The sequence below is a fragment of the Gymnogyps californianus genome, chromosome 3 (assembly GCF_018139145.2).
Source record: "Gymnogyps californianus isolate 813 chromosome 3, ASM1813914v2, whole genome shotgun sequence".
Classification (NCBI taxonomy): Eukaryota; Metazoa; Chordata; class Aves; order Accipitriformes; family Cathartidae; genus Gymnogyps; species Gymnogyps californianus.
The window spans coordinates 29161406-29175280 of record NC_059473.1 but is presented as its reverse complement, the minus strand read 5'-3'; the positions used below and the strand labels follow the sequence as shown (position 1 = coordinate 29175280).

The window sequence follows — 13875 nt, the reverse complement described above, 5'->3', positions numbered from 1 at the left end:
TGAGCTAGGAGGAACACTTCTGCAATATTTTTGAGCCGATTTCTCATTCATTTGAAAATTCATACAATGTTTTGGGGTTTTTTTCTGTTTACATCATCTGATGTCCTCTGTGTATTAAAAGTAGTTTAGAACTTTTCAAGTTGATGATCATATGAAGCAGAAGTACATGATTAATTGATTAATTATTTTCCAAAGATACCTTTTTTGAATCACTTTAGATACGTATGTATACTCTAAATGTGCTTTTATCTGAAGATTTGAGTCTTGTTTCAGAGAACAACGGTGACTGGAGAAAGGCTGAAGCTGTTTGGACTAAAATTCAAGAAGAAAATGTTGTTCCTCGTGAGAAAACACTGGCCTTACTGGCTGATATACTTGAGAAAAATGGTCAAGTTGTTCCATTTGAGGTACCTAAGGTAATTGGAGTTTGACTTTCCTAGCTAACAACACTTTTGAATGTATTTCTTTCCATTGAAAAATGTTAACAGATAGCATTACGGTAATATTTAAATAAGTTTGTTTTAAAGGTTAGACGTGAAGATACCAGAAGTTTAAGTGCTTCTAATGTGGAAGAAAGAAAAATAAGGATGCTTTGCAAGAAAAACAAGGCAAAAGGTAAACTGAAAACCACTGGTTTTTTCCCAGTTCAGCATTAATTTTAAGATTTCAATTAACTACAGAGCCACAGATGCTTGGTGCTGCTTTTTGTTGGTTTGCTAGTATGTTAGGAAAGGTACATGATAATGTTGCCTGCCAATATTATGCTTCAGAAGCTGATGTGAGAAGGATATCCTAAAGTATTTAAAATGTCATTGGAAATGCCGACTTCTAAATGGGTGTTTGAAAGCCAGTCTATGGTGAAGTTGCCAATTTTAAAATAACCAAAGTATTGCTGGTCTGTAGTTCACTTTATACTGTTGGCCATGTTCTAGACTTTCAAACGTATGCATTAGACACCAGAAACTAAATTTACGTAAAGGATTGGTGCTAAAAATACTGGTTTTATGGTTCCCAGAAAATCTAGCTGTTCGGTCACAAGTTTTATGATGTAAGACGTGAGGAGTGTAGTGAGAAGAGAGACTAATATCAAGTGAAATAGCTGGGACATGTTTATGGGAGGGCAATTACCTATTAAAAGAGGTTGTTCAGAGATTTTTTATTTGCCCCTGCTGTTGAAGTCTTAATAATAAGATCAGATATGGTTCCAAAGTATACTTCAGGTGCCTTATTTAAGCTATAGATTTGGCAAAGAAATTAAATAGATGAGATTAAATGAGATGAGACTATGTTATGGAGAGAGTCATTGCTCTCTTCCTATCTGGCTTTTATCTGTTAGTCTGTTTTCTATTTGTTGATGTTGCAAGGCTATTTATTTCTATTTGAAGGGAGGATTCAATGTGTTGCATAGTGTCTTTAGCTTCTTTACAACTAAGATTAAAGTTGTCCGTGTTTCTCTGTAGAATTTGCAAACTTTTCCTCCTGTTGTTCCTCCCCCAAAGAAATACACAGACTATAAACAAAAGATCAAAATCTGTGTCCCCACAGCTCATGGTTTCCAGACTCCTGTGCTTGTGGGTGCCACCCCACAAATAGAATGGCCTTATTGAGAGATCACTTCAGATCAACTCTGCTATGAAAAATGAATAGCTTTTCTGTGCAAACTTCCCTGCCTCAGATAAAAACAGAATTAACTTATGTATGGGTATTTGCCTTTGTGTATAGAAAGGAAGAGTGTACTTCAGTGCAGTTCCTTTGGCTTAGTCTGTGTTTAAAATCATTGGAAACCCATTCCTATCCATCTTGTCCCAAAGCAGGGTCACAGAGCCAGAACTAGCATTACTGGACCTTTCAAAGCGGGGAGGAAATCAGTCCATTTCTAGCATTTGCCAAAGTGCAGAGCATTTGAATATTCTGGAAATCCTTATTTTCTTCACCTATACTATGACAAATAACTAGGTATGTAACTTGAAAGCAGAATTAAATAGGTTTAAAAAAATTAATTTTGCTGAATGAGGAAGATCAAGATACCTAGTTATTTTCTTCTCTGAGTGTTACCAGTATATTTTACAGGTTGGACACACAGATTTTTAAGCTTTGAGTTTTTAAAAGAAGAATCTGTCATTCACACAGTTAACTTCTGTTGTTAGTGAAATGACCCTATAGAGTTATTCAGTCGCAGGAGCACTGATCAGAAGTCTAAAGTGGAGTCTGGATATTCTGTATAGTAGGGAGTGCAATCTTGTATTATGTATATGAATTTAAGAATCCTGTGTATTATGGCAGACATCAAATTAATGTTTGCAGGAAATTCTTCATGCTGGTAAATTTTGGGAATTGGAAGAAAATGAGAAACACAGAAATATTTTCACTGAAAACCAGGCAAAATTAATGGAATGCGTTTTATAACATTATTCCTAGAAAAGTGTCTTGTGCCTTTGATATCATAAATGATCAAGTGGAGAGCAGGAGGAAACTAAATATGCCTTGGACCTTGCAGGGAGACTAGTTTAAAACAAAAATATAAAATGTAACTGCTAACACTCTATGATGACATTTGATATTGAATTTATCATAATTATTCCTTCATATTCTTTTTATTTAAAGGTGCAGTATTTGAGAGCAGGTGGTCTAGAGCTATGGGGAATTATGGGAAAAAGACAAATGTTGGGAAACAGTTCTCTTAGTTTTTCTAGTTTTTTTTAAGACAAAGTTGTCTCTTTTATATAACAGTGTAATGTAATTTTGATGTGAATGTAGTAGGGCAGAATATAACTTTTTATCAACATCAGCTTTTTGATAAGAAAAAGATTAACTTTAGTTATGTAACTAATTTCATGGTCTTATCAACTCTGACATGGAGGTGTTTTGAAAATCTATTCTCTGAAGTGCTTGATTTATGCAAAGTCATATTTTCATTTTTATCTTGATTTCCTCAGTGTGAGAACTTGACTCTAGGCGATCATGTTACACACATCCGAAACAGTTGCAATTGCTGAAACAAATTTGACTGTCTTGAGAAATGAGACTTTCTTGGCAAGTTGTCACTTTTCTAACAAATCTTTCTTCTTGAAATAGCTAGTATAACACAATATGATTTTGAAACCAAGAACTTTCTCTTTTGAATGCTAATAAACTTTAGTAATTTTAGATACCATCTGAAGAAGTAATAAGCTGATAATACCTGATCAGGCATATGTCTCAATTCGAGACTCATCTAGGTATACTTCAAACATGCTACTTGCACTGATGCAGAATAAAGTTAAGAAAATCATCTGAATAAGATAGTCATTCTGAGGTCAGGACTGACATACACAAAACATCCTAGAACAGGAAAACAAAACTGATACAAAGATTTTTAGTTCTTCATTGAACTAGCCATTACAAAAAAATTTAAATATATTTCCTTGTAGAAAAGATCTTATGTTTTGTGGACCGTGATAGTTGATCGTAACATATGCTTGACATCTGATGGCAAGGTCCATTTTTGTACCCAACCAATGGAAAGCAATATTCAAACACAGGGTGAAATCCTAGTTCAGTCTGAAAACAGCAGAGCTGTTGTAGGAGTCTCCAAACATAAGGAGTTTTTGGCTTTAAAAAATAGAATTTAAACAGGCTTTCACAAGCAGAAACAGCAAACCTATCACCAGTCAGCTACATTTTTGTAAATACTTACACTTGTAATAGATTATACCAGTGAAAGGGTCTTTGTTATCGTTGAATGTGATTGCTAGTCTACTGGTACCTCAGATTTCAGAAAAGTGGAAGAAAAAAAGGTCTCTTCCACTGAATTTAAGTGCGAACACTCTATGAATGCTGATGTTCAGCATCTGAGCAGGCAAGAGTTCAGCACATTACAACAGGCCAAGCTTTAACCTCAGACCTATAAGTAAATGTAGTGGTGGATTTCAAGACCTTTCCTGTGTCGTCCTGTTGTTGTTTCATTGGTCTTTTGGTTGACAATGCAATCACTATTGTAATGTCAGACATCAGTCATATTCTCTCTCCATCTCTCTCATGTCTGTCTCTCATGTGTACGTGAAAGTCGCATACACAGCAGTGGATTTAATTTTTACTGTGGTATTCTTATCCTTTATCTCTGTTCAAATATATATTTAATGTAGCTCCAAGCATCCAAAGTAGATGATGGAGGGCAATGTTAATTCTAATTATTAACTCAGTGTAAGAGTTTGTGTGTTGTAAATAGTAAATTTTATGCATAGTCATTTTTGTGCCTACATTTCAGGAGGTTTTTATGTATGCTTTTGGTTTGAATCTTAAACTTCTTCAACCAAAAAGGCACACCAACAGTTTTGGTTTGGGGAATGCCAGCTTAAAATTCCACAGCACACTGTAGTAAGTGCTATTAGTGTGATGCTTCTTGTGACAGTAAGATTCAAATGAGTTTTCTTCATCTTTACTTTCAAAGTATAAGAAAAAAACTTAATGCTTAGCTGTGAAATTTGCAAGTATTTCTGAAAAGTTTTAAAGATTACTGTGGCTATGATTTGAATTAGCAAAGGGATTATTTTTTTAGTTTCATTAAATGAAACATGCAATCACAGTTTAGATGTGAAAGATCATTTGTGGTTCTTAACACAGCTTTCTAGCATATGCTACAGCCTGGATGGCAGTTTTAGCTGCATGTTTATAGCTGCATAATCTTGTTTCAGAAAAATAAATGACTGAAAAGTGTGCTTATCATTTTTTTCCCCCTTTTTGGTAACATCTTTTCATACACTGACAGTTATTGTGAATGCATGAAATAAAACTGTTAATCAGTCAAACAAATGCAGCGTAGTTTACTTGTTAAATATCTGTATATTTGTAAATTGTATGTTTTGTATAAATCTTGTCGTAGCCAAATAATTTGATCTCCCCATATTGGAATCACCTCCTGTATTATTTGTTAAATGCTGTTGTGATCGTGCACCAGACACTGTAACTACATACCCCAGAATTAGGTCTTGCTTTAAAAATCCTGAGTTTTCGCCTTCTAACCAGCTGTGTTGGTATTTAAGCAACAGCCACATATAGAAAAAGAGCAGTAGCAAACTTTTTGTTCTGTGGAGGTATGTGTCAATTGGTTGTTGTATACAAGCAGTTTTGAACAAGCTGTGACCAACAGCTTTGGGCTCAAAGATGTAACCAGAGGATAAATAGATTTAAGATGGACCCTTTCAATGAATAGGTAATTTCTTTCTATGATCAACATCATGGCAATATGAGATTTCATTGTGTCTTTTATTTTCTTTTTTAGAGGCCTACAGTGTTTTCCTGAAAATGCAAGGGAAGCATGAGTTTCATTATCGTTCTTATGACACCTTTATAAAAGCATTGTTAACACAGAATTGTCTTGAAGAAGCCATCGAAGTGAAACACATGTAAGGTTTTTCTGTGTTTGGGGGATTTTAATTGTTTGGGGGGTGGGTGTTTTTAAATAATTTCTGGATCATTTTCAGGTAAGTCCTTATCTTTCAATGGGAAAACAGGTCATGACTGGTTATTAGGAGTTCTGGTAAGAAATACACCAGTGTTTCGTAATAGGGCGATATGCTATATATTTAAAAGGTACTAGAGTGACAGTATGTATTGCTAATAACTCATTTCAACTAACAGTATCAACAAATGTACTTGGCATCAGAACTGAAAGTCTACCCTTCTGGCAGTGTGCCTTTTCCTCTTTAGAGCAATATCCAAACAGACAAGATTCCTTCACTTAACTGCCCGTGAGCCTTCCCCTCAATGCCCATCCCTGCTGCTATCCTACCCTACCCACACTCCCTGGCAGCTGGCTGCCTGCCAAATGCAAAATGGTACATTTGACTGTGATGCCAGTGGCTAGGAGATGACCATAAACCTTAGATCCAACTCTTACACTTCTGAAATAAATCCAACCTGCTGTCATGTGTTACTAGAATCACCAGAATCGAATTAACCATTAGTGAGTTGTATGGTACACCACTTGCTTTAATTATTGCCTGTAATGTGTCTTCTGGTCAGATTATAGGCTTCAAAGTAAAAGTGTTACTACTCATCAATGTAGAGGCAAGAAGAACAAAAATTTAAGTAATTTAAGTCTTTCAGTTTCTTCAGCTAAAACAAGAACAGTGGTTGTCATCAAGTGTGTTCTCTGACTGAATACAGTGAATTTGAAAGTGCCTGTAGGTAACTTACGTGACGCATAGAGCACTATAAAAATGTAGTAATTTTTAGAGTCAACTTAGTTTTTGATGTCCGGAAACAGTATAGTGTAAGATGATGTTTATTATTTTCATGTTTTCTTTAAAAGTGTTTAGACTGAAGAAATGTCTTTCATTGAAAAAGTATTTGAGTTCTGCATTCAGAAGAACAAATAATGTTTTTTCAAATAGGTCTCAGTAACCGGGCTTTATGATAAGGAATGTTTGTGCTTGTTGGATATATGGCTTATATCAAGGAAAAACTACAACAGTTTATCAAATTAAGCTCCCTGAAATGGAAGTAACTGATAAATCTTTGTAAACAGAAGATGGAAAGGAGATGTTCTAGAAGTACAAAGAATGTTGGTAAAATTTAGGTAGTTTGTTAAACATTCACAGAAAATATTAATGTATTGAAAGAGGTATTGAAAGACTCTTCAGGGAAGAAGTCTGAAACTTTCTGCTGAAGGTTTGTACATGCTCCGCAGCTCAAACACACTTGTAAGGAAGATGCACAAAGTATTGCATGTTATCAGCAGTAATTTGCAGATTGGAAGAGCACAAAGAAGGTGGTAGCTTGTTCCTGGTATTTCAGTGATTCAGAATTCCCACTTTAGATAAGTGTTTTCGTATGTAAATTCAAAATGCAGGGAAAAAAATGAACAAAAAATTTTAACGATTAAAAAAGTTGAAGTGTTTTAAAAGACTAAGCCTCTGAACCTTGAGTTATTTAGGAAAAAAGAAAATAGGATTTAATAACAGGTTCTATTCTTGGTCACTGGTCAAAGCGAACAAGCATAATAACCCCTGTGCTTTTCAGAACTCTCATACTCCGTCTTGTAGCACAGAAATGCCAAATAATGACATTCTAAGAAGCCTGTAACAGCTCACTGTTGCATCAAGACAGAAAATGCTTCATATTGGCAGTGTTCATGGTGTTTATCTGTGTATCTTTTTTCTAGTAACAAAACGATGCTTATATTAAGCATTTTCAAAAGTCTGTAAGTTTAAAATTATTCACTGAAGTAGAGAAAGTGATTGTGTGTGTACCTATGGTTGAGGAATAGCAAATCTGTGTGTTTCGCACACATTTCTGCATGCTTGACAATTTTTCCAACTTTATATTACAAAGAGATTACTCCTACAAAGCCTAAATGTGTGCAGTGGCCTGAAACTTGTGCAACTCCTAATATTTTCATAAAATACAGGAAAGCTACCTTCATTTATATAAGGTCACATCTTTTTCTTTTTACTCTGCTTGAAGCCAAATTTGAAATTTAAATAATATTTAGAGAGCCTTACTGTAAGCATTAGCATAGGCAACAAAATAAGTAATTTTTTTATTTGAAAAGGTCAGATAATTTTAAAACTTCCCTCCTATTATCAGAACTGAGAAACTTCCATGAGAAAGTGATGTGGTAGAAGGAAATTGCACTCCTACTCTGCATTTGGGGGGAAAAAAAAAACAACCCTGAAAGTTACTGATCTGTTGGTCAACCCAAGTCTAGTTGCTTTCGCATTCTGGCACTGTTTTGAGGAGTATTTACTGCATTTAGTCCAAGAAGTTTTAAATAGAAATTTAGGAGTATTGGAATGATGGATTAGTTCCGTAATAGTAGCTAACATCTATTTAATCACACTAAAGATTGGAAGATTGGAGAAAGTAAATCCTTTGTTATATGTAATTTACAGTCTCATGCATGAATTGTTGACTTAAGGGCTTTGACAGATGGGAGAAAGGGGGGGGGGGGGGGAAGGCGGAACTGAGCAGTGGGTGCTTAGGCAGGGATTAAGAGGATTGGTTGGGAGAGTAAGAAAATCCCGAGTCCAGTGACTGCATTTGTGAGCCTGGGAGGCTGAAAGTGACTGAGAGGATAGTCATATTGTGTGTGATGTGAAGGATTTTCTTGGGATTGAGGAGAATAATTTAGCAATGACCCTGCTTACCTCCCAATCCGCTCAGCCTCTAAGTTCAAGTAGGTAGGCTGCTCAGTTGTTTGCCACAAGATGATCAGTGAGGTTTATCTTGATTGCTGATATGGTAAATGGCAATGCCCCCCTTTTCTGTGTAGAGATTTTGTAATCTAGAAATGAACATTTGTAAAGTTATCCTTATATATTAAAAATGTGGCTATATGTCATTTAGGAATGGGAACGGTTTCTAGTATGAGATCAATGTGATTGCTGGTTAGTCTCTCTTGACTAATTTCCAGAGTGTTAGAAAAGCTTTAGCAGTGTTATTAAAGTAAAGATTCTCTTTGCTATAGATACGTGAAGTTTGGTATTACAGGAGATAAAGAATTGATAAGCGAAATACAATTTTAATATGGCTAAGGCAGCCAATGTAGTATGTTCACTTTAAAACCTGTATACATCTAGATGACAGAAATTTGAAAATTAATCAACCAAATGATATGGTGTTAGTTCATAATATGCTTTAGTTTATGTTTAAAATATACAGTGCTGAAAATAAATGTTTCATTTTTATTGCTGAAAGAATAGTTTTATATTTTATAATTATGGTGACTATTGAAAAAAGAAGAAAAAGTATCCAGCTTAGGATACAACAGAACAATGCAGGGCATGCAGTTATTTTAGTCATCTAATATGTCAGCATTCAAGAATCTGAACCGATTGTTTAAAAAAAATCTTGTACTTTGTTTCTTTTGTTGCTCACTTCCAACTTTGTCATCTGTCAGAATGCAAAAAAAAATTATCCTTCTATAACCATTGACAGGATAACACAAAAGCTGTCTCCAGGTCGATATTTTGCAGCAATATTTTTAACATACGAACAGTAGTTTTTATAATTTCACCTTGGTGCTCAACCATTTATTATCGTATCAGAAGCATGTCAGTAATTCCTTTCTAAATGTCTGCTTCTTTTAGTGCTGAGACCCACATCAAGGGCTTCACACTGAACAGTGCTGCCAGCAGCCTCCTCATCATATCGCAAGTTAGGCGGGATTATTTGAAAGGTATGTCACAATGCTTGACCTTTACGTCACATTAATGCCTCTGCAGATTTTTCTTGTAACGCCCTTCGAATACTTGGATAAAGGAGTCCATTTAGCAAATTACCTGCTTATCAAGAGCCTTTTGTGGTAGCTGAGAGACGTAAATTACTGTACATGCATTTATAATACAGCTTGAATATGAATGTACTTGTCATTTGACCACTTAGTCCAGTTTCCATTCCATTTAACACAAGATGGGTTTTCTTAAGATGAATCACAGCTCTTCAGACATGCAAAATTTGTGCTCCAGAACGAGAGAAAGTACAGGCTTTCAAGTGCGTTAAAATTCACAGCACAAGTCATTTTGCTTTGGAAATTAACATACTTTAGAGCATCTGAAACAATTCCCAGCAGTTGTTTCTTGCATATTGTGTTGGTTGTGTGAGATACCAGACGAGTTAAATTGACTGTTAAATGTGCATGATTGTGCACTAAATGATTATAATATTGATTTAAAAACTTAATCAAATACTTTTTAATAGTTCTCGATACCAACAGTAACAAAATATTCAGTTTGGTTTTCTTTTTAATGTAACAATGATGATAGAAAAGAAAATGGTGGCTGAAGAGTATGTAAGGTTACCCAACAAGATGGTGGATAAAGTTTACAGTTGTGTTATTTTAGTTCTTGGCATTGGTTGTTTTGCAGCCTGGAGTTCAGCTCCAGTGTTACATTCTACTTATTTAGTTGTGCTGTAGAACTCTTGTGAGAGAGGAAAACTCTGCAAGCACATAGTTTTACATGCAGTGCTGTGTCTTTTATCCCTGGGCAAGCATAAGTACAGTGTTGATACGTATTTTTGTCAGTACCTTTAAGAGTTAAAGCAGCTACATATGAAGAAAATGTATTACACTGAATTGGGTTTCACTTTCATACCAGAAGGCATACCAGGAAATCCATTTTTGATTCTGCCATCAGTTAATTTTATTTCATTCCATTTTGTGTAGCTGTAGGAGCGCATACCCATGTAACATCAGCTACATTAAAATACTCTAAGATGAGCATTTAGATGCATCTTCTCACTTGTACCCTTTCCTGCAGCTGATAAACTTGTCTTCTTTCCAATTCCTTCCCCATTCAGTCTCCAGTCTGATGTCATTGCCAGGTGTCATCTACTGAAGTATTTGTGGTGAATGCAATTGCTTCTCTTGCTCTTGGCAAGTCTTAAGTTTTTGCAGCTTTCAAGGCCTTCACCTGACTTTCCTGTCTGATTTTATTCTAATACATTTTCTGCTTTTTCTGTGCCATGAAGCTTTGCCAGTTCTTGCTAAGTATTACACACCAAGAATCTTCCCCTCTTCAGAACATCACTGATGTTTGTATATTCTGCCAATCTCTTGCGCTAACTACATGATTTCTTTTTAGCTAGCATACTAAATTCTCTGTCACATCAACCCCTGTCCCTTGCTGTACTCTAAAAATGTTTCTTTTTGCACAATACAAAGTTTCTCAAGAAGTCTGTGGAATTACATTGCTTGGCAAAATTATATTTTCTGTTATCTTGTGCATTGAACAAGCTTTACTTTGGTAATTTAATTGAATAGTCAGACTTAATCCTTGTTTCTATTTTAATTTGAAAGATACTGCTTCTCTTTTTGTAAGTGAAGCCTTGAAAATGCAAGCTACTAAATGTTTCAACCATACTGGTCATTTTCTGAGGCTCATAGATTACACCGAAAATTTTTGGGCACAGTCTTTTTGTTGGTGAGCTCCATTTGACCTACATCCTGTGATGGCTTTCACTTGTGTAAAACTTGCTTGCTTTATCACTTCCTCATATAGTTCACCATCATTCTTTGCTGTGTAATGTGGTATAGTTAAAAGTTTTTATGTAGGTCCCTAAATATACTCATAAGAGCTCTAATATCTTCTAGCAAGAACTTGGTAAAACACAGGTTACTTTAAGAGTCAGAACTTGAGTGTCACGGTAGGGAATTTGCAATGTTTATAGGAAAGTCTTTTAAAAAATAAATGGTCAGTTTTCATAAGCACGGAGTTACCTGCTTTTAAGTACTGAAAAATCAAAGGATTAAATTATGAGTTCAGAGTAGTAGTAATGAGTGGTTTTGCGTAAGAAAAAAAAGAAGAGATACCAGCAGAATTATCCAGTGTGCTACTAGTACTTAATATCTTGCAGTAGTGCTGCACACGTGCAACTTTCAAATCTTTCTGCGTCCTTGTTCTTGAGAAGGCTGGTCACGGCTCCATGCTAAAGGGAGGTCCACACTTACAGTCAGGAGAGAATTTGAACTTAGCATGTGTTTTAAGTTTGCTTTTTAAATTACGGGAATCTTGCCCCTGATGTATTGCTTCTTTTTTTCCCCTAAAAAGAAAGGAGGGGGGGGGAAGAGGGGTATGTGCAGAAAGAACATTTGCTGTGAAGGGAAGGTTAGGCATACAGGATGTTTTTTCTTCCTCTCTTGTAAAAAGTAATATTTGGTTTCTGCAGTACCTGCATATTGAATTGGAATGTTAATGCTGTGGAGTTCAAGTGGGTGTACATTATGTTAGAAGTGTTATCCCTTGGTATTATAATTATTATCTGTGATTAATCCTGCCTATGCTGGTAAGGAGTAAGAGATTTTACCAGAGGGGCAAGTCTGTCTGTGTGTGTTTGCTCATGTATAATGTAAATTGACAAGAATTCTGGTTAGAGAAATGAGGGTGACTTCATCTGCGGTGGGTTTGGGGAATTTGTGGCAGACAGACAGGAGATTGATTTTGTGTGTTTTTAACATAGGTAATTGCTATAATGTTAGGAGTTCTTGAGGTAACTGTCCAGTTTTGAGTTTATTTTTGTTCTTATATGGAGAGTTGTGTCCCATGCTTTTATTTAAAGATTAAAAGTTGGTAAACAAAGTTTTGGTGCACACTTAAAAAGACAAATCTGGATACTAGACTTTAGCCGTTTCAATAATGAATTACATTTTTAAACTATATTTATTCTTAAGTATGCAACATTTTTGGGTTTTAGTAAAATTGATTATAGTTTGGAGAAAAAGCAAGCTGGAAAGGTCATGACTTTAAGGTCATAAGGGAGGACATTTATGACACAGCTGCTTTCCTTGAGCTGGATACTAAAATTAATTAAATGTTAAAAGTATCTTAATACTTTTTATTGAGCAAATGTTGCAGCATTTTAACCTGAATTACTGTTGAAAGTTTTTTTGTGTGTGTATATTCAAGTTATAATTGACTATAGCAATTTTGAGGCTTAAGTTCAGCAAGAGAATTATTTTCTGTACCTGTATTTAAAACGGTAGGGTTAATGATGCCAGCAGCATAGTTGCCTTCTGAACTAAAATCTGATTTCCTTTTCCCTTATTTTTTTACTGTTGTTAGATGCCATGGCTGTTTTAAAAGGAATGCTTGACAGTGGCTTGTTGCCTACTAGACCAGCAGTTATTGCGCTCACTCAGACTCTGGCAGAAAAAGGAGATCTAAAGAACCTGCAAGCACTTAAAAACATGCTGGAAGACATCACAAAATCAATTGGTGTATCTGCCTCACTAATTGCTAATGCTATTGCGTTAGCTCATACTAAAAAGTAAGTATTTCTAGGACTAGTATATGTAATTCTTTTATGGAGAGTGGTGGGAGATCCCTTGCATTATCCATTTCATTCTGTTTCCATTCTTATAGTGTCCTAGATGTTAAAATTCTGGTCAAGTTGAGCAGTGTGCTGTGCAGTTCTGTTCTGGTATCGTTTCCCAAACACATTTGGGGTTGAAAATCATTTAATGAAATACAGGGATAGCATGTATGCATACATGAAGCATTTGGGAGAGCATAAGGTCTTCTCTGGTGGTGTAATTTAGCTTTGATACCTTTGTTCTAACATATTACACTTCATGTAAAGTGTTCTCCTTGGTGTTAGATCAAAAGCCCTATGAAATCTGAATGTAAAATTGAATTACTTCATCAATATAAAAAATCTTGGAACTTAGCACCCACAGATTATGCATATAATACTTGTTTGGAAACAAAAATCTGCTACCTGCTCCAGTAGTTGAAATGACAAAATATTATTGTTTACCCTCAAAATGTGAAAGCCGGCATATCTGTGGAGTGGTTTTATATTTTTTTTGTCAGAATTATAAAGAATTGGCTGCTATGCTGTTTTAGGCCACAGTTTTGATCATGATAATTATCCCCACACTTTGAGTATCATTTGATTCAACTGTTCAATTCAGTATCATGTTCTGCCTAACATTTTTGTTTTAGTTGGTACATTGGTACTGTGCTAGTTTATCCTTTGTATAAAACTGCATGGGGGAAGCACTTCTGGGAGAAAGGGCATAATATGAACTTCTCAAATATGCTTTGCAGGAACCAGTCTTCAGGAATCCTACATATTCTGTTGTTTTATTTCAAACCCGTTTCATCAGGTAGAGCTCCTGTGTCTAACTCGGCAGGAAAGCTGTAGAACTGTGTAGTACGTAACAGATACCTGATCACCTCAGGCATGCCAGACCAGAGAGAATAGTCACTGAAGTGTTTGGAACAGCAAGAGGACTTGAATTGAAGGAGAGCCATGCAGGCCAGTTCCAGTAGTGAGCTCACTATATTTTCTGCCACTGGAAAACAATCTGTCTTTAAAGGACTGATCCTGTAAATACTTAGATCCGAGTGGTCCTTGGCACACAGTTCTAGTGCATTGACTTTTGCCTAAGAT

General features: G+C 35.5%; 1 protein-coding gene across 1 annotated transcript in view; it reads left to right on the top strand.

The window, feature by feature from the left end:
• LRPPRC (leucine rich pentatricopeptide repeat containing) overlaps positions 1-13875 on the top strand; it is a 93298-nt gene that overhangs the window by 67663 nt on the left and 11760 nt on the right. Inside the window, exons 28-32 of the mRNA XM_050894409.1 lie at positions 274-416; positions 528-615; positions 5261-5384; positions 9072-9160; positions 12543-12747. Coding sequence (XP_050750366.1) covers positions 274-416; positions 528-615; positions 5261-5384; positions 9072-9160; positions 12543-12747 — 649 coding nt within the window. The remainder of the gene's footprint in view (positions 1-273; positions 417-527; positions 616-5260; positions 5385-9071; positions 9161-12542; positions 12748-13875) is intronic.